Raw genomic sequence first — 27,052 nt, forward strand, 5'->3', positions numbered from 1 at the left:
TGTCTTTAAATAAAAACCTTTCAAAATATATACCAAACTACAAGTTATTAATTTGTTCACTATTTTTGCTATTTACATATTTTTTAAAATTTATTTGTGACAAAGGAAATGTAATTTAATTTGGATTGACAGGAAACCATCTTTAACACTGAATTTGTTCTTTGCTTACAGTGTTTCCTCTCTTGAGGCTTTCTCCTACCCCAGCAGATGACTACAACTTTAATTTAGATGATAACGAAGGAGTATGTGATCTGTTTGATGTCCAGATACTGAATTATTAGATGCCATGGAAACTTGGAACTCTTATCTACCTCTAACTATGTAACATTTTAGACTTCTTAATAACCTGAGTATTCAAAATAATGAATGTAACATCCTTTAGTTCACTGATTCTGAAGTGTTCTTCCCTAATACTTTTTTTTTTTTAACTTCACAAAACTTCAACCATAAAACAAAGGGCTCTAATTGCTTCAGGAGAAAGAGTGATAAGGTCCCCCTCTTCCCTTCCACGTAACTACATTCTGGGATTCCAGCTTGTCTTTCAACTCTGAATCCTATTTTTTTCTCTTATGAGAGAAAAATTAAAGTAGACTTCAGGCCACCAAATACAAAAAAGTTAGCCCATGGGCTTATCACTTGTCTAATATTTTTACTGCCACAGAAGTGTCTCAATTTCTTTGTCCTTCCCATACAATCATACATTCACTGCCACTTACAAAGTGAAGGATGTAAACTAGGACATACTGTTTCAGTGAACAGATTTTGTGAAGTGCCTTCTGTTCTAGCACTTTAAGTTTATCACATTTTGTTGACTTCTGACATTCCACTTTCCTAGATTATAGGAAAGACCTGTTTATGTAGTTTGTTTTTAAAATGTGCCAATGCCTGTACATTAACAAGATTTTTAAAAATAAAATTGTATAAAACATTTAATTTATTGGTCTTTTTTTGGGAATTTGATGCATCACTATTGTGTTACAACTGAGCCATTAATCTTGTAGCCTCATCAACGTTAACTGGCTTCTTTTCATCATACTGCTGAGGAATCTGAAGGGAGAAAAGTATCATATTTAGAACTGTAGATAACAGAACAAAAAATGACCTTTATATAATCCATTATTCAACCTAATTTTTTCCTACATAACTGTGTATAGAATAAATTCTCATATTCAGACTCAAATGTTTTAAAGCCTGAATATGACTGAATATGCTAGATGCATTACAAAGTAACGTACTAAAAATTATGTTCAACTTAAGGGCCTTCAAAATTTTGAGTTTAATTTATTGGCCTTCAGTTTATATTTGAGCCATAATGAAAGCAAATGATTTTTACTTACTGGCTGTTTCTGCACAGGTTCAAGGCAAAGGCCTTTTGAGAAAGATGCAAGTTCCTTTTGTATATCTATAAAAGCTTTATTTACTCTGTGAACTTTTTCATCATTCACAATGTTTATCTTTTAAAAAAGAAGAAAAAAATTAATCCAAGATCTTGTAACCATTAGATATACAATATATACGACCTTAATTTAACCCTGTTAAATCTAAAAACTAGCAATCTTAACCAATTTGTGGGAAGAACTCAAACTAAAATTCTTGTAGTCTTATTAGGAAATTTTAGATGAAAGGTTTTGTTTTCTTAAAAGAAGAATTATATAGCTATGCCTTATACCTAACTTTAATAGTATAGGCAGGCAAAAATAGGTGCCTACAATCTTTCTAGGCTTTGGTAATATATCACTCATCTGTAAAACAAGGAACCTGGATCAAATGATTTTATTGCCCTTCTAATAGTATGCCTCTGAGTCCTGCCTTCATCTTGTCTTAATGGAAACCTGGCAATACCCGGAGGACAGCTTCCTTTGCAGCCCTCCTCTTTTGAGTCTAAGAGGTGGGTAGTTATTCCCATTCTTCACTGCTATTATCAAACCATTTCCCTTTCAAAAGCTACTCTGCATCTGATGCAGAAGATATTCTGATGCCTCTTCATCACTGCCAGTTACCTGCCAACACTACAATTACTCTCATCTTCATGAAAGATTTCACTTCTCAGCTGACCTCTCTCTATCCTCATGCCTGTTATCAAGTGGCTTCAATAAAAATCTAATCCTATGGCCTCTTAATCTTTTGAGGTCATCATCTGCAGGGACCTTTTCCTCTAGCCTATATAGTCATCCACTCCCATGGAATCACCTTAGTAACTAGATCACCTTCTAGCCTTTTAGTTCACTTAGTTTATTAAGAATTGTTCAATCTTGCTGACACCTCTTCCCACAAATTTCACTATTTTTCACATCTTCATATCCTCACTCTTCCCCTCAGCCAACACAGATTTCATGACCATCTTTACTCAATCACTTCTTTATAGTCTCTTAATTTTCCTTCCCTCTTCTCCCTTGACCAAACACCTGGATGAACTCAACTGTTGCACTTGCTGGGATCGAAGATTTAGAAAATCATAACTGGCTGACCAGTGTCATTTTCAATTCATGGTCAAAATTTTAATTTATAATTTATTTACTGCCTGGCAGTCTTAATGCCTTTCTGAGATAACTATTTTATACTTTCTCAAACTTCCAACCATGTTGCCTACCCAAAGGTCCATCTCTCTCTGAGGTCCTTCCCACCAGCATACATAAAAGCTCTAGTTATCAATCCAAAAAGAAAGGATTTTCCCCTACTTAGGGCTTAAGGACTTTGTATCTGCTATTATCTGCCTAAAATGTGCTGCTCCCAGCTCTTCTCAATTTATAACATTTGTTCCTTATCATTCAGGTCTTGGCTTAAATAGCAACTCTAACATTTAAGACAAAACTGTTATCCTCAAAACCCATCATATTACTGAGCCTTGTTTCCTTCATAGCATTTACAAAGAATAAAACTGCTCAGTCAAAAATCTTAGCTAGCTCATGAAAGTTGAAAGATAAAATTTTACTTTTCTATAGAAAATATTGATAATTACTGAGTTTTGGAAAGGTGACTCCACCTACTACTTAAACTTGAAAACATTTTAAGGAATTTTTGTAATCCACTTAATCCTCATGAAAGTTCCCAATACTTTGAAATGTAAACTTGAAGTTAAAGAAACCCCTTTTCATATTTTGCATTTTAAAAAGCAAAGCATTTTATCTTCATTTTACAGGTTTGGTTTGAGTTCCAGATATCTTCAGAGAGATAAGAATTACTGAGGAAAGTAAGAGTAGGTGCTGACTGACATTCTGTATCTTGGCTCTCTTAATAGGTTCTTGAATATATTTGAGTTCAAAGATAAGAACTATTTTCCATTCCATGGTTATGATTTGTATGCTAATAATAGTAAACTGATATATGGATCCGAACACACTCATAGTTAAAATACTTTTTTCTTTTCAGACATTTGGGTTCAAGAAAGATTTTTCTTTTGTTTCCTTTTAAGAAAAAAAAAAAGCCATTTAAAAGCATTTTGCTCTCTTAGAAAGGCTTAGAACCTTTGTTTTAAATAAAAACCTTCAGATTTTCAGGAGCTTCACACCTCTGCTTTTCTTATAAATAATAAAGTGAGTATGCTTAACTAATACTCGCCTTCTTAAGATTTGTGGTAACTGGTTTTGCTTTGTTTTTCATCTTAAAGTTTTTTTGGCTGGCTATATGAAATACATTCCTGGACTTCTGCCCCCTTAGTTTGTTCTTGGCCATTTTCTAGGAAAGAAAGAAAATGAGTTAATTAGGCTGTCCACATTTATGAAATGCAAATCAATTTAAGTTCTTAAAGTAAAGGTTCCAATTAAGTCCCAATTTCTGCCTTACTCTTATTTTTAAAGTTGCAGCATGTATGACATGGATTGTAATTATTTCCATGTCTTTCACTTCTAGATTTTCTGCTCTTTGAATGAAAAGTATATATCTAATTCTTTTCTGAATCCTCAGCACCTGGCCCAAAGGAGGCACCCAATTAGTAATTAGTATTTTTAACACAACAGTCGTTTTTTCCAGCTCTCTGCAGTATGTGACCTTATTAACCATCACTACCATCTTGCTAGTTTGCATACCACTATACCACACCAGTTCTTCTATACCCTAGGAACTGACTGACTTCCCTGTCTCCTTTCTGGTTTTTTTTTTTTTTTTTTTTTCATTTCTTTTTGCGCTATCCATTTTCTCTCTTCATTGTGTACCCTCAAGACTAGTCCTAAATCCTCTTCTTGCTCTCTCTCGAGACCTTAAGTTACTCTCAAGACTTCCATATCATCTCTATGTGAATGGATTCTGCCTTGAAAAGTTAAGTAGTTTTTCCCTTGTATCATTAAGCTTGTAGATTCTTCCTTAGAAGCATCTCTTGAATCTGTCTTTAATAATGCATGAGAATAATTTAAAAAATAGTAGTTAACGTCTATTGAGCTTTTACTGTGTATAGACACTGTGCTAACATTTTATGGCTTTAACTCATTTATTCCTCACTACAATCCTTTGGAGGAAGTATTGCCATCCCCATTTTACAGATAAAAACCTGATGCAGGTAAGGTTAATTAAGTTGCCGAAAGTCACAGTGTTAGTAACCAGAGGATGCCAGGATTCAAAGCCAAGGCAGACTAGATTCAGAACTCACATTTAACCATTATGTGGTATTACCTCTTGTGTATTAATAAAAAAAGGAATACGAAAACATCATAGTACTGCCTGGTTCAGGACTGAGTTAACTGCTGTAGTCTCTAGGTCCACCTCCTTTGCACAAACTATACCCATGACCCGAATCCAGCGGCCTGAACACTGCCACACTCATCGGCTTTGTATTGTCTGTGGTTGCATCCACACTACAACTATGCCAGCAAAACCTAAATATTTACTATCTGGCTCTTCACAGAAACTGTGACAACTCTGGCTTACACCATCCGGATTCAAGCCTATCCTGCACATAATTATGTGATGAACCTTCCCAATGTTAAAAAACCTCCAATAACTCTCCCAATGTATAAGGGACAATATGCCTAGGCCTGACATATTATTGGTACCCTGAATCTAGCCTAGATCTATCAAATTTATCTCCTGCCATACATACTGCACTACCCAGCCTAGTCTTCTAATTGTTCTCTGAAGACACATTGTATCTCTTGACTGAAACCTTATATTCTCCTTCAAGATCCTGCCTATTACCAACCTACACTATTTAAACTTAACAGAACAAATGTTTCGAACCCGAAAAATATTCCTACTTTAAAAATTGTAGAAAATACACAGGATAACCCTCCCTAACGTAAAACAATGTAAAAGCTTTCAGATCGTTACCGAAATCCAAAAGTTCATAATCATTAAGCAATTACTATGGGTCGGGTGTGTAGGCATGGAATAGAAACTGATAACATACACATGCATGTCTCCTGAGCTCAAGGACTCCCAGCCTAGGTGGCGTGAACAAACACAATAATGATGGGTACTGTTACAGGCAGCAAACAAGTGAGGGTTCAAGAGGGAGAGACCCATAACAGAGCTGGGGATTTGCGGACATAAAGCCTCGTGGAGAGAGTAATACCCTGGTTGGGAAGATTAGGGAAATTCTGTGGCAACCACGTGGAAGTCGTGATAACAGCAAACCGGGACCCTGACAAGAGCCGAAGCCCCGACAGGCACCGGAATTCCGGGCCTGGACCGTAGGGCTGCCCCAGGCTGAGCTCGACAAACCAGGCTTCAAGGCCGCAGCAGCACGAGGCCCGCCCAACCCTTCCGCAAATCCCGGAGACTGCCCGCCCGCCTGCCCCCAGGCCCGCCTGAAAACCACTTTAGCGACCTCTCACCAGACCTCCGATATCCGCGTGCAGCACCTCAAGCCCCAAGTGACGCCATCTACACGCACAAGGTCAGGGAACTTCCGGGGGGAGAGGGCGAATCACGATTCTGTTCACAAGCCGCAGTCCCGCCCACCAACCATAGCCCCGCCCACAAACCCTATCCGGTTCAGGGAACGGAGTCTCGCCCACCGAGCTCCGCCAGTACGCAGGGCGAAGCCCCGCCCACCAAACGTAACCCCGCCCACAGAGGCAGTCTGTCACCTAAAGCTCCTCCTTAGAGTGAAGTACCGCCCTCTGAGGATAGGCCCACCTAGTTGAAGTCCTTTACCTTAGGCCGCGTTGCCAACGTCTCCTCGGCCTGACAGAGCTATTGGCGTTAGAGACGGAGTCAAGTCTTGACTTCCTAGAATGCGTACGTGTGTAGAAACCGCCTGGAGGGTTTCTGGGTCCCCTGAGCTAGGACGGTCACACAGGCCGCTGACTCCTGGCTCGCTCTGCCCACCTCCCAGCAGGTGGCGCTGTCCTCCTCCGAATGGGGCCCGAGAGCGGCTGGCGGGAGGAAGAATCCTGTTGCGGCTGGAACCTCGAAAGGAAAATTTGTAGTGAGTGGCAAGTTAGAAATGCTTTTTGCAGTGTAGCTTCCGCTCTTCAAAAAGAGAATTTCTCACAGCACACCAAGGAAACCAGGAGCAAGAAAATATAAAAATTAAAACAAGATCAGGGAACTTAAAAGAAATGTTTTTGCCTTCCTGTTGTGTTTCCCAATAAAATGGTTCTAGGTTGCATTTTCCAGGAAATTGAACTTTTCCAAGAAGATTTCCATATTAAGTCAATCAACAGTTTTCACGTCTACTTACTCTGTTGAGGTTATAAGAATAACCAAATTTCAAACAACTGTAGAAGTTCTGACATTTATATACCATTTTGTAGTTTACTTTCAACCTACCAGTCCTCTAAGTATCAAAGTAAGACACTAATACAACCCCTCTTCTCAGGTGAGGGTACTACTAAAGCTCAGTTTAAACCACTTGCTGGCAAACACAATTAGTGATTGATAAAACCAGACTAGAATCTGTACCTCGTGGTACTGGGTCAAGTACTCTTCTGCCCAACCTCCTGGCCTGCTTGTTGGAAGATGACATGCTTCTACAATAAATCATCTTATTATGTATGCGCCCATCACAAAAAAAGGAGAGTATATTAACGACAGGAATAATTACCTGTGAACGTATGTTTATTCAGATTTTGTATTCTTTCTAAGGAGTGATTTTTTTTTTTAACACCTTAAGATTCTGGTAAAAAGCTAGGTCCATAAAACATGGAGGCAAAACCAAAGCCACAAAAAAAACTTCAGGTTTTTTTTTACAAGGTCAGAGTTATCCACGAATACTGAAGCAAATAAGGCAGACAATGTTTCCTTGAATGTGAAGTTATTGATGCAAATGCAGAGGACAAAGAAATTGATGTAATGGAATGACATTGCAGTGGTTTTGAAAATTTATAGGCCTAGCTTTTGTCCTGAAATGGTGAGATAGAGACACATTCACCCAGGAAATAATACTGTTCTACAGGGAAGAGCAGGGGCATTGTATAAGGTAAGAGTGAAGAGATAGCGATTTTCGCTTTGCCTCTCTCTCCCACCAGTTAGCAGTGTGACAAGTTTGTTCATCTCTCTGTGCCTCGGTTTTCCATATTTAAATGACTATCATCCTCACTTTAGAGAACATTGATTGTCTCTTCAGCATCACTTTCCATGGGAACCAGTCTTCTTCCCTCAAGAGGTCCTAGTTGGCCTGATAATTACAATTCTCCTCCAAGGATTTTTCTTTTTTTTTTTTAAAGATTCCTTTTATTTATTTATTTATTTAACCCCTCCCCTCCCCCCTCCCCCCTCCCCCCCTCCCCCCTCCCCCCTCCCCTCCCCCCTCCCCCCTCCCCTTTAAAATTACTGAAAAAAAAATCACTTATACCTGAGTTTTGACTCTACTCTTATCCTACCTACTTCACCAGATTATTTTGTATAGTCAATGAGACACAAGACATGAAAGCATAAGATATTACTAGGACAAAAAAAACATGTTAATTTTCTAGAGGCCTTATTTATCAATGAACCAAATGATTCATACATACAGAAAGACAAAAATAGCTTCAAATTTTTTTATGTTTAAAAACTTACGCAAATATTGCATTTCCTCTTCAAGTTTTTATAACCTCAAAGATGAATGAAATCATAAACGGAAACATAAGTTTTCAAAAACCTTAGTTTTTCAGTTGAGTGTCAGCAATGCAGAATTATTTGTGCAGACCTAGTCTTGTAAGCAATTCAAAAAATAAAGATAATTAGGGAGAGGAGAAAAACAAGAGCACACATAAATAATTACGATCTCTCTATAACAAAACTCATAGCCCTCCTTGACAACAAAGCCAGCCTCGTATAAGTATACTCCACAATGAGCATGTTCCATATGTGCTACCTTATTCTCCCTGCCACTCAGTTTTATTCAATCAAAATATATTGACTGCCTAGACTCTGTAGGAGCTCAAATGACATATATGATGCAGTGTTTTTTTGTTTTCGTTTTTTTTCTTGTAAAGAGAGCACAATCACCTGGAGGTATGTATGTACATGGAATGATTATCCTTGACCGAAAGTGGCAAAAACTATAACAAATGTGCAAAAATGTGTTTTATACGGAAGGAGATAATTCTGGAAACATTCATGTTAAAGCTCTCATCTGATTGACTTAGAGCAGGGATCAGCAAACTACAGCCCAAAGACAAGATCCCACCCACTGTTCATTTTTATATGCGCCAAGAACTAAGAATGGTTTTATATTTGCAAATGGTTGGGAAAAAATCATAATAATAATATTTTGTGACATATGAACATTATATTAAATTCAAAGTGTAATTTCCTTAAATAAAGTTTTACTGGAAGAGAGTCACACTTATTTGTTTACATTTTATCTATGACTGCTTTTGTGCCACAACAGCAGAGTTGATTAGTTGTGACAGACCTAAAATATTTACTATCTGCTACCGCCTATCTTAGAAGATAAGCATCCTGGTGGTACAATTGATTGAGGAATTAACGCTCTATTCTCAAAGCTACAGAGACTCAAAAGAATAAAAGGCATTTTCCTCCCAGCTGCGCAAGATGGTGACATGAATTTGGGCTCCTTTGCCTCCAGACGTTGTTAATGACGTTGAGCATTGAGGTTGAAAATGGAAACCTCCAGAAATGTAGAAGACATTCCCACCTGAACCTTCCTTAGGAGTGGAAAAGGGAAATGGCTTATCCTATGGGAGAAGCTGAGCATCCAGAGACTGGGGAAATGATTGGAGATAGGGTGTATAAGGATTTTCTGCAAGTGCGTAAGACTTACATCCCTATCACACACACAAGGTGGTAGCAGTTGAAGCACATAATCCCTGCACCAATAAGTGTGCAGAAGGGATGGAGCTGCCTAACTTTAAATGAAACTTGAACTTTAGTACTGATTATGTCAGCAGTCCACAGTGATGGACTGAAGACTAGAGGACTTTCCCATTTTCTGGCTACTGGGTAAGCCACCTTCTTCCCATATACTTGAGACTGAGATTGACTCTTTATTCCAAACTCAGGAGTGAAAATTTGGGGCCGAAAAATTGTATGAAGTTTCTTACACTTAAGCATTTAAGAGCAAAGTTATATTAACAGGAAAAAAGGGAAGCTTTCTAGGAATAGAGTATAACATGAGCAAATCATAGACCCAGAGATGGAAATGCTATGTTTGCAGGAGTTGGAATAGTCCCATATGGTTCTCCCAGATAACCAAAATACAACCATCAAAAGTCAGGAAATTAACATTGATATGTCATTAGTATCTAATCTTCAGACACTATTCAAATTCCATTCATTATTCCAATAATGTCTTTTTAAAAAAATATATCTTTATTTGTTTTTGAAAGATACTTCGATTACATAAAATGTTACATAAAAAATATAGGGGATTTCCGAACAACTAGCAAGATGGTGGCAGAATAAGGAGCTCCTAGAGGCAGCTCCCGCTACAGGTCAGTTAGTAAATACCAGAACTCTCTGGAGCTAGCTAAAGCACCTGTTTGGGGGTTCCAGGAGAACAGAAGAGCATCCTGCCACATTCTTGAAGGAATGGAAGGAGAAGACTTCTCATCTGCCGAGAAAATTTGTAAGTAGAGTGCCCCATGCCACGGAGGCCGGTGCCCATCCTTCACTGGAGGCATAAACTGCCTTGGGAGCTGTTCTGCCACTGGAATTGAAAGCTCCACTTCCCCAAAATGGGGGAGAAAGAGAGAGTTGGGCACCGACTTCAGCTACTGATGAGTAAATTAAGCAAGCTAAAGTATAATCCTGACAGCAGCTAAAGTTTGAGCCTGTCCAAGTCAGAAAGAGGCTGGTATCCATCTTAACTCCACGCCTGGCATGAGGGGAAGTGGGACGGACTTAAAATTACAGTGCTGGTGGGGACTGGCTTCTTTCCATCCAGATTAGATTGCAGCTCTAGCCTAGGCTCCAGTGCCACCTCCAGCAGGGAGGAAGCTGCAGGGACCTGTGCTAGCCTCTCCAGGAAATTACCAACCAAAGTGCAGAGGCCAATGAATATACAACTTTGGCAGCACAAGTCGCCCCAGGAGCTATTCTGTGGCTGGAATTGGAGGCTCCATTTCTCAAAAACAGGGGAGAAGGAGACGGTTGGCCACAGATTTTGGCTACTGATTAGTAGAATCAGGGGCTAAGGTATAACCCTAGGAAGAGCTGGGGTGTGAATCTGTCTGAGTCAGAAGGAGGCCAGTGGCTGCCATTTTGACTCTCCCCAGCCTGAGGGAAAACCAGGACCAAAAATCACAGTGATGGTAAGAACCAGTTTCTTTCACTGAGATTGGCCTGCAGCCCTAGCCTAGGCTTCAGCCCCACCTCTGGAAGGAGGCGGCTGGTGGGCCCTGCACCAGCCTATCCAGGTAACTGCAGGTACCTTTGGCTGGCACAGACTAAATAATCAGAATTCTACCAGAAAACTGCTGTCAGCTTGGACACGCACCGCATAGATTGCTGCCCACACCTGCAGCTCCATTGCTGCCCCAGGCAGGAGAGAAAGGGGTGCGAAGCCTCATCAGTCTCTCTGGGCAACTGCAGTCTAGGCCTGCATGACTTGGATTATTCCACACACTTGTGACTCTGTCCTATTCCTAGCAAAGGAGAAAGTTGGGAGAAGCTTCATTGGTCCTGGGGCAATGAGTGCAACTTGAGCTTTCACAGCTTATGGCACCAACTACATCCTTGGCTCCTGCTGCACAACCAGTGTGAGGGAAAGGGCAGGAAGCCCTAAACTAAAGAGAAAAACCCGGAATAAATACTCTAGTAAGCCAGATGCCAAGACACCAACAAAAAAATTACAATCCACACCAAGAAATAGGAAGATATGGCCCAGTTGAAGGAATAAGATAAGCCTCCAGATGACATACAGGAGTTGAGACAACTTATCATAGATGTTCAAACAAACTCCTTAATAAATTCAATGAGATGGCTAAAGAGATTAAGGATATTAAGAAGACACTGGATGAGTACAAAGAAGAATTTGAAAGCATACATAGAAAAATAGCAGATCTTATGGGAATGAAAGTCACAATAAATGAAATTAAAAAGACATTAGAATAATAAAATAGCAGATTTGAGGAGGCAGAAGAAAAGATTGGGGAGCTTGAAGAAATGGCCTCTGAAATTGAACATACAAAAGAACAGATGAAGAAAAGAATGGAAAAAATTGAACAAGGTCTCAGGGAACTTAAAGACATCAAAAGACATATGAAAATACATGTCCTGGGTGTCCCAGAAGGAGAAGAGAAGGGAAAAGAGACAGAAGGAATATTTGAAGAAATAATGGTAGAAAATTTCCCAACGCTATTGAAGGACATAGATATCTATGTCCAAGAAGCACAACATACTCCCATCCAAAAAAATTCAAATAACAAATTCTGAGACACATAGTCATCAGAATATCAAATGCCAAAGACAAAGAGAGAATTCTGGGAACACCAAGAGGAAAACAGTGTATAACATATAAGGGATACCCAATAAGATCAAGTGCTGATTTCTCACCAGAAACCATGGAGGCAAGAAGACAATGGTATGATAATTTTAAGATAGTACAAGAGAAAAACTTCCATCCAAGAATCTTAAATCCAGCAAGACTGTATTTCAAAAGTGAGAGCAAGATTAGGATATTCACAGATAAACAGAAACTGAGAGGATTTCTAACCAGGAGACCAGATTTTCAGGAAATGCTAAAGGGTGTGCTAGAGCCTGAAAAGAAAAGACAGGAGAAAAAGTCCTGGAGGAGAGTCTGGAAATGAAGAGTATATCAATAAATGTAAACAAAAGTGTCAAAAAAAAGTGGGGAAAATAAAATATGAGAGACAAAACTCAAATAGGAATAAACTTAATCAACGATGTAAAGCACTTGTATTCAGAAAACTCAACCCAATGTTAAGAGAAATTTAAAAAGTCCTAAATAACTGGAAGAACATTCCATGCTCATGGATTGGAAGACTAAATATCATAAAGATGTCAATTCTTCTCAAATTGGTATACAGATTCAATGCAATTCTGATAAAAATTTCACCAACATTTTTTTTAATTGAAAACAGGATTTTCAAATTTATTTGAAAGGGTAAGCGATCTGTAGCCAGAAAAATCTTAAAAAGGAAAAACAAACTTTCATCTCCACACTTTATATTACCTAGCTATAGTGGTAAAAGCAGCATGGTACTGGCATAAAGACAGACACATAGACCAATGGAATCAAACTGATGGTTCAGAAACAGATCCTCACATTATGGTCAGGTGATTTTTGACTAGCCTGTCAAACTCACACAGCTTGGGCAGAACCATCCATTCAACAAATGGTGCTGAAAGAACTGGATATCCATAGCCAAAAGAAGGAAAGAGGACAGGACCCCTGTCTTACACCTTATCCAAAAATTAACTCAAAATCAAAAACCTAAATATAAAAAAAAAAGAACCATAAAACTTCCAGAAGAAATTGTGGGAAAATATCTTCAAACCCTGGTGGTAGGTGGTGGATTCTTAAAGGAGATAAGAAGAGGACTGAGATGGACTACTGATCTTTAATGTATTTAGCAGTTTTAATTAGCTTTACTATAAAAGTGTGGAAATATATAGAGTGGTTGGTAACACACAGTAACAGCTAGTTTATAGATGGAGATTGGCTGAAAATGGTAGTCTAGAAATGTAAATACCAAGTGACAGAATTTTAGAGAATAATCTAGGAACTGAATAGCACATTAAACTAAGAGGTGGATGAGAATTGTGGGGGGTGATATAGATGCAAGAGTATCCTTTGTGAGCTAGAGCAAATGTACATCACCACAGCAGGGTGGTGGGAATGTGGAGAAGTATGGGAAAAATACAACTGGAGTGACCTAAGGACTGTGGTTAGCAGTAATAATGTATATACTTGCATCTATGCCAAAGATGTACCGTGTTGATAATGGGGCAGCATGGAAAATGTATGCCAAATGTACACTATGGATGTGGTAACAATCAGAAAATATTGTTTTAACTGTAACAAATGTTCCACCACAATGTGGTGTGTTAATAGATGGATGTTGTTTGGGAATACTGTACATGTGCATGATTGTTTTATAGGTTTACAACTTCCATCATAAAAATATATTTAAAAAATAATAATAGGGTGGGTTGGGGAAAAACACACCAAATGTAAGATAAGAACTATAATTAGTAGTAAGATTTTGACAATATTCTTTCATAATCTGTAACAAATGTCTGATGACAATGAAAGACGTTGGTGGCAAGACACCAAACTCTGTAACTATCTGCCATGACCACAGCACCTAGGTGTCTCCACAGCCCTCAGGAGCCCCACTATTTGTGGTAGTATCTACTTTGGCTGTCTATGAGATCCTGCTAAGATGTGCGTAAGTGTTACCTCTCTGATGACCTCTCGACTCATTTAAAGTCTCTTAGCCATATAAACTCATTTACCTTTACCATTTCCCCCTGTTATTCAAGGTCTTTTTCCAGTTAAATCACCAGTTGGCACTTGGTAGTAATCCCTTGGTGCCAGGGAATCTCATCCCTGGGAGTCATGCCTTATGCTGGGCGGAAGGTAACACATTTATATGCTGAATTTGGCTTAGAGAGTGACCACATTTGGGAACATGGAGGCTCATAGGAGGTAATTCTTAGGTACCCTACAATACTAGGCTAAGTTGCAATTTCAAGAGCAAAAGTCTCATAAGCATAATTGTCAATATCCAGGGCCCATCAATGGGCCATCCTTCTTCACTAATCATTGCCCCTGTACTTGGAGGATTGTTGCTGTTTCATTAGAGAATGTGGCAGAGCTCCCCAGGATGGGAATTCGGTATTCTTTTGGTTTTGTGAATCGCTGCCCACTGTGGCAATGCCCCATGAACACTTGAACATATTTATATATCTTATATGTGTGCCCCGGTGAACTTTCACCCATGTATCTTCCATCACTGACATCCCACACCAGTGATTCTCCCTTGCCATAGTTGTAACCCTTCCCCAATGTAATTTTCTACTTACATCATTCCTTCTACATTTATCAATTTATATTCCATTGCAAGTAAAAGTTTTCTCCTCTGTCCATTTATTTGTTCATGTACTTATTTATATCAGTATAACATTATAGATTCGTATTTTATACAAAGGATTGTATTACATATTATAATCATATTATATTTTGATGTTTACTGTGTTAGTCAGCCAAAGGGGTGCTGGTGCAAAATACCAGAACTCTGCTGGCTTTTATAAAGGGTATTTATTTGGAGTAGAAGTTTACAGTCACAAGGCCCTAAAGAGTCCAAACGAAGGTACCATAAGAGGTACTTCATAACCTAAAGTCATTTGCCACATGTTGGAGCAAAATGGTGGGCGATGTGGGCGTTCAGCCTTCCTTCTTCCTGATAAGGCTCTGTGGTCCCAGCTTCTTCCATTCTCAGCTCTCAGCTGGCATCAGGCTCATTTCTCTTCCCAGGGCTTGTTTCTTTCTGGGCTCAGCTGCTCTGGTATCTTCACAAGGTCAGCTGTAGACTATTAGGCTCATCTTTTTTCCTGCCATATCTAATGAGCCATGTCTATTCTTCTTTGTTCTGTGTCTCCTTCTCTGTGTGTCTACTTCTGTGTGAGAGTCTATTTTATCAGCCCAAGGACTGGGACTCAGTACTGAGTTGCACTCTAATGATGTTATTGAATTAAAGCCCTAATCTGAACATAATTTAATCAGCTGTCTCAGCTGAATCTAATACAATCAAATTATATAAATATAATTATGTTTATAAACAGACCAGTTTATAAACATAATTATATCTCTTTTGGAATTCATAAATAATATCAAACTGCCATATTCACATTGACCCAGATTTGGCCAGTGAGTGCTTCATCAAGAATGTCCTCCTGACCAGTTTCCCTCATTCTTTATTTTTTTATTTTTTCTTTTTTTGTTTTTGTTTTAGTTTCTTTCTTTATTTTTAAAATATTACTTTCAAGAAATACCTCATTCTTTAATTGCCTCTTTACTTTCAGGCACAACAAAACATTCTGGGCTCATCGTGGACCTACTCTGCCCTAGTCCAAGTATTGGCCATTTCTGTATGGAACTTGGTTCCTTTGTTGGAAAATGGTATCTAGAAACCAAAATTTGGGTATTAGGTGTTCTCATTACTATTAGAAAATTGCTGCTCCCAATCCTTCTCAGTGGGCAGTTAGGCAATCTATATATGTCTATGTACACTAATATTTGTATTAGTATCTATACACTATCTATAGTATCTATATATTATCTACCTATCTGTATACATTAACACACCTCAAGAATTGTACTTATTTTCTATATTTTCAAACCTTGAGCTCACATGGCTATCTCCAATTTCAATAAAACCCAATAGGGTTTATTTTAGTTTTCTCCCTTCCCATATTTTCATCAGTGAGAGACCTGGCTCCCATTATTCTCAATACATGTACTCATTTGGTCTATCTCCCACTGTGTAACACATCTCTTACTGTTGACACCTCCCACAACCTTGGGGTTCTATAATCCCCTCTGCCCATCTGCATAGATGGCTTCCTCACCTTGCTTAGGCTCTGATCGTCCCTCTTCTCTGCCATTCCCTGATCCCTCCCCACTAAACCTATATGGGGACCTTGCCTGGCACCACCTGATGACTTTTGGACTGAATTACTCAGGAAGGAAGAAGGGAGTGTAACCGGATTCCTCTAGGTTCTTGGCTATGTTACATAAAAAAATTTTAAGAACATGCCAGTTTAGTTAGGCCGCTAGTTTATTAAGGAAATAGGAGAAGAGAATAGAAACAGGAGAAAATAACAGATTACGGGTCCTCAGGTATAGCTGCAGGCTGCTCCATGCAGAGAGATTTTTCTTGTGTGTTTGCTTTTAAACCATTAATTACTCCTCCCCTTGCTAATGTTAGGGGAGAGGTCCCAGCTGTTTGCTGTTGATTGATTACACCACCTGTCAGTTCCCCAGGGGGGTCCAATGATAAGGTCCCTTGAAAGTATCCAGGGCTTTTCCTTGACCCTGAACAAAATTTCCAAATGGAGGATTCTGAATGGAGGAGTGTCTCGAAGTCCTTCCAGCAGCCTTCTGGTGGGGTCTTGCCCTCGGGGTTTCCAGGATGGGTTCCATGGCCACGTGTTTCGCAGTCATGATTTTCTGCCTGGTTTTAGATTCATCTTCCGATTTCCTAAACTAACCTGCCTATGGAGAGAGGGAGGAAGGGAGGAAAGGAGGAAGGGAGGAAGGAAGTAAAGCAGACAACAGTTTGGGGTTTTATTCAATAGGTAATGAGGAATTCCCATCACCTTTCCTCCCCACCCCCACTCACCCACACAGAAGATGGCATATAATTTTGGCAGCAGCATGAAAGTCAACTGGAGGAAGAAGGGGTTCCAGGCAAAGAGGCAATAGTCCAGGAAATAAATGATGGGACAGAGAGATGATAGAGAGCCAGGGACCACCTGCTATGGCTCCTGTGGGTAACCGATGCATGAAAAGTCGTCAATTAAAAACATATGCATTCTGCATTTATTTATTTTTTCTATTTGGTTGTGTCATTTTCTTTTTGGTGCATTGCTTCGCTGGTGCCTCTCCACCCAGGCCCGGGATGTTCTTTTACTTTTTTTCACCAGGAGGTCTCCGGTATCGGACCTGGGTCCTCCATATGATAAATGGGATCTCAGTAGCTTGAGCCACAGCTGCTTCCCCATCTTGCATTTTTGCAGAATAGGCTAAATAATTAGTAAAGCTACCCCCAAATGAAATCTGCATTATTATAAGAAGTCAATTAGATCATGAATATTTTTAAGGCTTAATTGTGGAAATTGGGAGTCTAATTTTTAATCCCTTAGTGAAAGAAGCATTTCTTTTTAGACTGAGAATGAATATGTATAATATGTTCTACAAAAGACAGAAAGTAGAGCAAACCATAGGCCCTCTTCTTCTTTGCATCCAGGTCGAATTCCTAGAAATACCTGGAGGGTAAGAACCACTAAGTGAAGAGGGACGATTAACTCTTTGTAGCGAAGGAACAGTGACTTGCTTCAAGAGGTAGGTCACGGGCTTTAGCTTTTCACTATATATTTTCTATAATTCAAAAATCACATTACGTGTATGTGTATTTTATCTCTCAACTAATCTATGTGCTCTTCAGGGGCAGAGTCCATTACTTAAGCACTTTTGTAGTCCCATCCAGGATCATTTATTTCCAGGGCATGGGAGGTGTGGCATAAATGTTTGTTGAATGAAATAACATTTTGTGAGGCATAAAAAAAGACAAGGAATTGTAATCTATACACTAAAAATGATTGCAAAACTCTATTGTCTTTAGCATGACTAAGAGATACCTACAAATACACTTTTCATGTGCTTATAGCACTCTTCCTTAGACAGGATAGGTACTCTACAAATATGTTTTCAATTTAATTAAGCTGATTTTATCCAGAGTACTGTCTTGGCCAAATGCCCAGATTTCTTGAACTTGAACTAATTACAGTCACAAAGGAGGGCCCAATATGAAATATTTGAAGGTTAAGAGCAGTCAAGTACATATCACAAAGGCAATAAAAATATTCAAAGGTACACAAAGTCCTTTCAGATTTTTTATGATACTTGTTAAAATGCAAGTAATGGTTAAAAATTAGAGAAATTGTGAAATATTTAGGTACACATTAAAAACTCAGAAAATTGGCAGAATCAAAGAAGGAAGTATGCTTTAACCCTCCAATTTTCTGCAGCATTTAAAAGGAAAAAATTGAAAGGACATTGTACTTTGTAATTATCATGTTAAGTAATAATGGAAACTCTCAAGTTGTCTATGGACTAACAAGGGTTTTGTCTTTTAGTTAAAATTGTTGGTTTAGAATTAACATAGACTGAAGCAGACAATTTTTGACTCTCTTCTTTGTTTCGTTTTAGAGTATCCCTGTTGTGTGGAGATCCTAGTAAGAATTACCTGAATATCTATATTTTGATAAATACAATGAAAAATACTGAGGACTATAAAGTATTTCACAAATATTTGGCTCCTTAAAAACTATTGTTTCTCCTTTTTGGATTAGAAAAGTAACAAAGCATCTTTGCAGAAAACTTGGAAAATTCAGAAAGTATAAAAAGAGAAAATGAACAATCACCAATTATTGCTTTCTGATCCAACTCACCATCATCTTTCCCTCACCTGGAGTATTGTAATATAGCATTCTAACTATGCTTTGATCTTTACTCCACTTGGCAGCCAGAGGGATCCTGTGTCATTCCTCAGCTTGAAACTCTCCAATCAGAACAAAAGCCAAAGCACTTACAATGTCCCGTAAAGTTCTATAGTGACCCCCTTGGCTTGGCTGCCAATGTTCTCTCTCTGACCCTATCCACTCTTCTTCCCCCTTGCTTGCTTGGAACACTCTAGCCCTGCTGGTTTTCTTACTGTTTTGTCATCATTCCAGGCAGTCTCCTTTTCCTCAACCCTGCTGCCCCAGCACTCTCCCCCTGCATATTTGTAGGGCTCACTCCCTCGTCTCTTTCAGGTCTTCTATCAAATGTCATTTTTTCAGTGGGGACTTTCCTGATTTCCTTCCATAAAACTGCAAGTCCTCCAGGGTCTTCGCTCCCCTTCTCTGTTTTATCACAATATAACATATTAAAGGTTTTCTTTATTTTTTTAATTACCTGGCTTTCTCTGTTAGAATGTAAGCTCCCTGAAGGCAGGGCTTTTTTGTCTGGTGGTGTTAGCTGTTGTGTTAGTCTTCTAATGCTGCATTACTGCGGCTGGGGCGGCTGGTTGCTGCCAATCTTTCCTGTTATAAAATTACCTTTTATTATTATAGTCATCAATTCAGTTTTATATATATTTAAGAATGACCTTTTGGAATTAGCCATTTAATACTTCAATGTAAACAATGCTTTATTAAACCTTTTATTTATAACCATATAGACTATTGAAGACAAATTTTATGTTTATAGAACACATTCCCTTACTTAAAGTTATCACAATACCTTTTACAGCTTGCCATCTGCAAATTAAGTTTCAAGAGTTCATGAAAAATTAGCTATTTTACTTTAGGACAAAATACGCCTTTTTGCAAAACTTATTACATTTCAGTTAGCATTTTCACAAACTTTTAACCTTTTTTAATATTCATTTAAGCTTTACATTCTTTATATTATCCTGTGAAGAAAAATAAGTTATTCATTTTAATCTGGGCAAGAACAACCTTTTATGAAGACGTACAGTTAATCTTGTCAATCAAGACTTACGATTTCTATTATTGTAGATATCTTATTAACATTTAAGCTCATGTATTGATATAATAAACTTAAGTATTAATATAAGCGCTTATTTAATTTTTGGCCATTTGTATAGAGCTCTTTTATAAATTTTTATTAACTTATATTACCATCCGGAGGTATCAAAATATACACTGACATTGAACGAACAAACACAGAACAATCACAACACAGTAACAGAAACATACAGTTTACAATTAACTCATAATTCTTAGTTTCTTAGTATAGCTGCTTTTAAATCCTCTGTTATATAGCACATTTTAGATTGTACCTTTCAAGATTTTCTCTGGAATCCATGCTGCCTGCAACACGAAAGTCTGTGCTCCGAAACATTCCTATCAGTTATTAGCAATCAGCTAAAATAACTCGAGCAGCAGTTAGGCAGACCATTAGCACACATTTTTGGATAATTACTGTAAGACTATAGTGAGACTTGAAGTTCAGGAGTAAACTATTGATTTAAAACTGAAAATTCCTTTTTAAACCTTGATAAAAATTTTGTACTAATTTTATTATCTTGGTTAAATAAGCCCAATCAGAATTAGCATGGAAATAAAACAAAACACAAATGTTGCCATGTTTTTCTCTCATACCAGTGGATTAATTATATCAGCCTTCACTAGCCCAGAGATACATTGTCCTGTAGATAGTAGGGAGCCCAAAGAGTTGTGAAAGGGGGTGGGCGTTTGCTGGAACAGAGTTGATTGCCTTATAAGCTTGTGTGGATTTTCGGGCTTGTGGCTGGCCTTGTTGATAGGCGGGGCCAATTTCAGATAGGTATCAGGGTCCGAGAGATTGGCAGTGGAAAGCTAGGGGTTGAAGGGGACGAGTAGATCCCAGTAAGCCTGGAGTTGCCTGCCTGAAACTTTACATTGGTGGCAGGCTAGTAGGCCAGCAAGTGCTCTGACTTGCGGCGCTTGGCGGGAAGATAGACGCCCGCCCATTTTTCTGCCGGGGGCCGATAACGGGGGTCCTTACCTTGAGAGCACGGCGAAGGGGTGGGAGCGAGGTCCCACGGGGGTGAGGCAGCGGTCACGTTGGACTGGCCCCGGTCCCTGTTCGGGCACCAGTTGCGGCTGGGGCGGCTGGTTGCTGCCAATCTTTCCTGTTATAAAATTACCTTTTATTATTATCATCATCAATTCAGTTTTATATATATTTAAGAATGACCTTTTGGAATTAGCCATTTAATACTTTAATGTAAACAATGCTTTATTAAACCTTTTATTTATAACCATATAGACTATTGAAGACAAATTTTATGTTTATAGAACACACATTACAAATTATCCCAAAACTTATTGGTTAAAAATAACAATCATCATTTAATTTATCTCATACTTTCAGTGAGTCTGGAACTCGGGAGGGGCATGGCTGGGCAGTTCTGGCTCTGGCTCTTTCCAGAGGTTTCAGTCAGATGTTGGCTGGGGCTGGCTTGCCTGGGGCTAAGGCATCTGCTTCCAGAGGGGTGACTGACAAGGCTGGCAAGCTGGAGCTGGCTGTTATGGAGAATGCCTCTGTTCCTCTCCCCATGCATCTCTCCACAGAGCAATTTGAATATTCTCATGATATGGTAGCTGGCTTTCCTCAGAGTGAGTGAACCTAGAGAGCAGGGGTAGCTGCGATGCCTTTTATAACCTAGACTTGGAAGTAACGTGGCATCACTTCCACTGTATTTTATTAATCACACATACGAGTCCTGATGCAGTGAGGAAGGAGGCAACACAAGGAGGTGAATTCCAGGAGGTGAAGATCATTGAGGACTATCTTGGAGGCTGGCTACTGCAGCTGCTATATTCCCAGTATCATTCTGGTTGTTTCTAGATTTTTTTCTGTTATAAATACTCTGTGAGAAACATACTGAACATGAATCTGATGAGATCTCTGATTATTTTCTCCAGAAGCATGCCCAAGAATAATTATTCTTGGGTTGCTCTGAAACAACACAAAGAGGAGAGTCAAAAATTGTCTGCTTCAGTCTGTGTTAACTCTAAACCAACAATTTTTTCCTTTTATTTTATTTTTTTGTTATCTCTTACATTGGCATTCATTTATTTTATTATATATTTTTTAAAATTTCCCTTAATGCAATGAATGTGCCTTATTGATGAAAGGGGATGTTGATGTATGAGGTGGGGTGGGGGGTGGGGAGTGGGGTTTATAGGAACCTCCCAATTTTTTCCATTTAAATCATCAAAATGATTTCTTGATTTAAATTGCCAAATTGTTTCTAGAAAGGTCATATATTTTACATTTCTACCAATAGTGTATGAGCAGGCCTGTTTTTTGTTTTGTTTTTTTTTTTTGAAGATTTATTTTTATTTATTTAATTCCCCTCCCCTCCCCCGGTTGTCTGTTTTCTGTGTCTTTTTGCTGCGTCTTGTTTCTCTGTCCGCTTCTGTTGTTCTCAGCGGCATGGGAAGTGTGGGCGGGCACGGGAAGTGTGGGCGGCGCCATTCCTCGGCAGGCTGCTCTCTCCTTCGCGCTGGGCGGCTCTCCTTATGGGTGCACTCCTTGCGAGTGGGGCTCCCCTACGCGGGGGACACCCCTGTGTAGCAGGGCACTCCTTGCGCGCATCAGCACTGCGCATGCGGGCCAGCTCCACACTGGTCAAGGAGGCCCGGGGCTTGAACCGCAAACCTCCCATGTGGTAGACCGACGCCCTAACCACTGGGCCAAAGTCCGTTTCCCGAGCAGACTTGTTAAACTGCATCCTTGTCAACGTGGAATGTTGATACTTTTCAGAAATTGACACTGATTAGGAAGAAATGGCATAAAATTTTTAAATACATCTTTTGAATTGTTTTATATTCATAGTATATTTTTCTTTCTTTTCTTTTCCATGAAATTAACTGATTGCATAGGAGTTAAAACAAAATTTAGAGGTGAGGGAGAAAGAGAAAAGCAAGGATCAATGTGATTATTCTGTCTTGTGCCACTGGATAGATGGCGGTGCCATTTAATGAAACATAGGAAACTGAGGAAAGATGATGGGAGGGATAGGAAACTTGTTAAGTTTGGGCAGTTGGATTCGAGTCAGTGGATCTAGAGCTGTGCTGCCCGATATAGACATTCAGCCACATACAGCACTTGTAATATAGCTAGCGTGAATTGAGATGTGCTGTAAGATTTGGAAGATGTAGCAAGAAAAAAAGAATATGAAATATATTCTTGAATCAGGAAACAGAAATTACATAGTAATTGAACAGGAAAGTTCACTATAAAGAATTTTTTTTTAAAGATTTATTTATTTCGCTCCCCTCCCCCGCCCCAGTTGTCTGTTCTCTGTGTCCATTTGCTGCATGTTTTTCTTTGTCCGTTTCTGTTGTTGTCAGCGGCACGGCAATCTGTATTTCTTTTTGTTGTGTCATCTTGCTGTGTCAGCTCTCTGTGTGTGCGGTGCCATTCCTGGGCAGGCTGTACTTTCTTTCCCGCTGGGCGGCTCTCTTTATGGGGCGCACCCCTTGCAGAGCGGACTCCTTCCGGGGCGCACTCCTTGCACGTGGCGCTCACTCCTTGTGCGTGGGGCTCACTCCTTGTGAGCATCAGCACTGCGCATAGGCCAGCTGCACACGGGTCAAGGAGGCCCGGGGTTTGAACCGCAGACCTCCCATGTGGTAGACGGACATACTATCCACTGGGCCAAGTCCGCTTCCCTATAAAGAATTATTAACTGTAACAGGGGTAACTATGGCGATGTAGAGGGAACTCTACAGAATCTCCTGGGGCTAAGGGAAAGTTTCTAACAAAGGACAAACTTGGAAAGCAGACTTCCCTTTGGACTGGGATTTAGATCACAGGGGAACCTGTGGTTGCAGTCTTTGGATGACAGAGAAGTTCACTGGTCCAATTACCGAGCAAGTAGGAAATGCCTCTCCAGGATACTGGGGGAGGGCTGAGGCTGGTGTGCAGGCCTATAGAGGGACTCAGAGCATCGGGGACTCCCTCTCTGGCAGGTGATGCACGGCCTAGAGTGCACAATGTCCACGTCACCCTCAGGAGGGCAGGCAGGAGGAGGCTGCTGAGCAGGCACACAGAGAGAGTCGGGCATCAAGAATCTGCCTGATGGGAAGGCGGCAGGAGACCTGGCAGGAGACAATGTGGTCACTGGTGAGAGCTCGGGCTTGAGCTTGCCAATGGCCTGAACACTGTGGGTGTGTGGCTGGGCCACAGTGCCACTGAATGTCCCTGCGCATGTGCCACTGATAACAGTGCAAGAGGGGCCGGAAGAAAACAATGCAGCACACCTGAACTAGAAAGACAAGTTCCTTCCTCCTGCATGTTCCTCTACTGAAAAAAACTTAATGTCATGCTTGCTGCCAAGAAGAAATTCTTAAAGCTCTGTTATTGCAGAGCAGGTGAATTTAGAGTTAAGAGAAAATAAACTGATGACTGACCCACTCATTAATGATTTTTATATTGATTCATGTTGAAATGATAACATTTTTTAATATGCTGGGTTAAATGAGATACATCATTAATTTCACTTGTTTCATTTGACCTTAATGTGATAGCTGACAAATTAGTTACATGTATGGCTTGCATCTGTGACTCAAATAGCTTCTCTTGCATAGTGCTGGAATAGATACCTAAGCTTGAGAGATGAATTCCTTAGAAGTTGGTAGAAGTCATAAGGAGAGTGCTGAAAGGAAAGATCCTAGAAGAAATCCTGAAAACTGCAACACTGAAAGACTGGGTATGAGGGCAGCAGGTGTAGTACTGTGGTTGAGTGCCTGCTTCCCATGTAGGACATCCTGGGTTCAATCCCAGTGCCCCTACCCCCTCAAAAGGGTAGGTATGGGAAGAAGATCCAGAGAAATGCCACAGAGGTTGGGTAGGAGCAAAAGGGTGAAGAATACTCAAAGAAAAATCCCCCCCCTAACAACAGGAAATTCTAGAGCACATTAGTATGCAGATGGCAATGAAGAAAAAAAGGAGGTGGGGAATGGGGTAGGTAACGTAGGTAATGGAATCGGTGGGAACTGGAGGTCCTGCTGGCTGAGTAAGGCCGGGGAAGCAAGCCTCCAGTGGTGGGCTTCAGGTCAGGATCTTCCTGGAGTGAGGTAAATCAGACCTTACTTGGTGAAGGAGATGGGGCTGTGGGTACTGTTCTTGATAGAACGGACTGCCCTTTCCTGGAGGACAGCAGAGGGTAGATAAACCTGATAAATGCTCATGACAGAATGTCTTATCTATATACCTGATAGCACCTCTAATTTCTCTCTCTTTACATTTCAAAGAGGTGACAGCAATAAAGTGATACTGATTTATTCATTCCAAGCCAAGAGACTATTAAGTAAATTCTAACTATTAACTAAATTCTATGGCAGCTGAATTATTTGGAATTTCCAACAATGATGTGTTATTTACATTAGCTCACTTCTTTTAAATAATCTTAACTTTTCCCCTTTCTCTTTCAAGCTCTACCTGTTTTTATAATATGCTCCAAAAAGATGTGAAACATCCAAAATAGGGTGTGGATAAATTTCTATTAGAGAACTGGATGATAATAAACAAAAGAACAGAAGTGTAGAATGTAGGGTTTTAACAATGTGCCCTTGTCTGAAAATTTAGGACAGAAGAAATGTTTGGCTCTAGTTTCTGAAACCTACAACCTGAGAAGCGACTTGAGAGCTCATTCACGAAAGTTCCCCTTTCAATGCTAGGAGGAGAACCCCTGTCCTGGCACCAAAGCTAGGTTATTTGGGCAAGTCTTTTAACTCCTTTGAACTTCAGACTACTCCTTGGGAGACTGGATTATACAATCCTAACTTTAGGAATAGGAATTTGAGAAATCAAAACCACATATAGTATCAACTACATGAAATCAAGAGTCTCCACGAAATGTCCAAATGATAAGACTTTCCTATGGGGTTAATAAGTCTCAGTGGCACAAATCACAGGAGTTGATGAATTAAAGAAACCAAGGACAGATGGAGAGCACCTTGGACTTGGGACTCTGCAGATTGGGTTTATGTCCCTAACTGTGTGGCTTGTCTCTCTGGTTAACAGGGAACATTACTCACCTCAGTTTCCTGCTTGGTAAAGGTCATGTGATAATAGACACACTCTGGTTCATATTTACAGTTCCTAAATGGGACAACTGGAAAAAAGTACATCTCAGACAGAGAAGGAAGCTGTGTACATGCCCGATAAAATGATACTAATTCATATTTTGATATTTCCTTAATATGTTACTATACGTAACTATTTTAATGGCTAGATTTGTAACTTGGTGCTATACATTATTGATTTGCAGAGTCTGATACATTAAAAGAACAGACTTACGCATGTTTTTTTGTGTTTTTTTTTCCCCCCCAAAATAAAGCTTGAACTGTACCTACTGGTGGTTCAAGAGAGAAGTAGAGATGATGAACTGATGACCATATGCTAGGTCGGTGTACTTGGGTTTTCCTCAGTGTTACTCTTCCTTTAAGTTTTTACTCTTGACGCTGTGAACCCAGAGACAGAGACTCTTTGTTAAGGAGAAAACAACACACACACAGTTGAGAAGGTTATTTAGCAAGTTAAAAGGGCCACTGATTTGATGAAGATTTCTGGCCCCAATTTAAAAGAAAAAATTTCAAACCTACAGAAAAATGAATTTAAGACTAGTATCATGAGCACTGAAATATCCTTCAACTGGATTCACCACTTACTGACTGACATATTTGAAAATCATATGCCGTCAAGGCACTTCAGCCCAGGCTTCAGCATTCATCTCCTGACAGAAAGGACATTCTCCTCTACATCCCCACTCATCAGTGATCACACTCGTGAAGTTTTCTTTCACTTAGTGCCCAGAACTGCTCCAGGACGGAAGTTCAGGGCTCTGTAGCCAGTTCCGCCTTCAGTCTACGGCAGCAAGCTTACCAAACGTCCAGAAAAGGATGGCCTGGAAAGCTGCTCTTCTCCATCGGAGGGAAGGGCAACGGAAGTTCGTGACCAAGGGCCAGCAACTGGGTTTGCTCGGCTCTCTCTCCAAGCCCCAGTCCTGCCTGGAGGCTGGAGTAAGAGCCTGGGAGCAGGACGCGTGGGCGGGCAGCCAGCCCTGGGCGGGGATCTCTCGGCTTCTCTTCAGTCTCCTTTCCTCCTCTCCTAAATGGGATACTTATCCATCTTCCTTAAGGGATTGTTGTGAGGCTCTAATCGGGAAACGGGGGCAACCTTCTTAGCCCGGATCCTGACCCATTAGTAAACTCTTAATACAGAGTCGTTAGGTTATTCTTGTGGTTATTTTCCTATCAGTGTCCTCCGTTCGTAATCGCCCCCGCTACCACCATCACCACCGACCTCTTCAACATCATCACCTGGATCCGCGCCAGGAGCCCTGGTGACTGCAGGACCGGGTGACTCATTTCCAGGACAGCCCTCCAGGCAACCCTCTCCTCTCCACGGCTGCGGGTT

General features: G+C 40.0%; 2 protein-coding genes across 5 annotated transcripts in view; one reads left to right on the forward strand and one right to left on the reverse strand.

Moving 5' to 3' along the window:
- E2F5 (E2F transcription factor 5) overlaps positions 1-933 on the forward strand; it is a 42,403-nt gene extending 41,470 nt beyond the window's left edge. Inside the window, exon 8 of the mRNA XM_004474764.4 lies at positions 172-933. Coding sequence (XP_004474821.1) covers positions 172-281 — 110 coding nt within the window. The 3' untranslated portion in view covers positions 282-933. The remainder of the gene's footprint in view (positions 1-171) is intronic.
- RBIS (ribosomal biogenesis factor) lies at positions 917-27,052 on the reverse strand. 4 transcript variants are annotated; one of them, XM_023583568.3, is made up of 9 exons: positions 26,956-27,052; positions 25,986-26,097; positions 25,672-25,748; positions 20,624-20,750; positions 19,028-19,155; positions 6,088-6,342; positions 3,559-3,675; positions 1,338-1,454; positions 917-1,047 (listed from the first exon to the last, which is right to left on the reverse strand). In XM_023583568.3, the coding sequence occupies exons 7-9, from the start codon at positions 3,670-3,672 to the stop codon at positions 976-978; spliced, it is 303 nt and encodes a 100-aa protein (XP_023439336.1). In that variant the 5' UTR covers positions 3,673-3,675; positions 6,088-6,342; positions 19,028-19,155; positions 20,624-20,750; positions 25,672-25,748; positions 25,986-26,097; positions 26,956-27,052; the 3' UTR covers positions 917-975. The 4 variants fall into 4 exon arrangements, with proteins under 4 accessions (XP_023439336.1, XP_012373568.1, XP_004474822.1 ...); XM_012518114.4 differs by lacking the exons at positions 6,088-6,342; positions 19,028-19,155; positions 20,624-20,750; ... (1 more) ...; positions 25,986-26,097; positions 26,956-27,052 and adding an exon at positions 5,766-5,966; XM_004474765.4 differs by lacking the exons at positions 6,088-6,342; positions 19,028-19,155; positions 20,624-20,750; ... (1 more) ...; positions 25,986-26,097; positions 26,956-27,052 and adding an exon at positions 5,771-5,893.

This window comes from Dasypus novemcinctus, chromosome 14, assembly GCF_030445035.2.
Source record: "Dasypus novemcinctus isolate mDasNov1 chromosome 14, mDasNov1.1.hap2, whole genome shotgun sequence".
NCBI lineage: Eukaryota > Metazoa > Chordata > Mammalia > Cingulata > Dasypodidae > Dasypus > Dasypus novemcinctus.

Coding starts and splice junctions, on each gene's coding strand:
- RBIS (XM_023583568.3), bottom strand. CDS start 3,672: ATGGCCAAGAACAAACTAAGGGGGCAGAAGTCCAGGAATGTATTTCAT. Junction 1,455..3,558: donor TTACCACAAATCTTAAGAAG/GCGAGTATTAGT, acceptor CTTTTTTAAAAG/ATAAACATTGTGAATGATGA. Junction 1,048..1,337: donor AACCTGTGCAGAAACAGCCA/GTAAGTAAAAAT, acceptor TTCTCCCTTCAG/ATTCCTCAGCAGTATGATGA.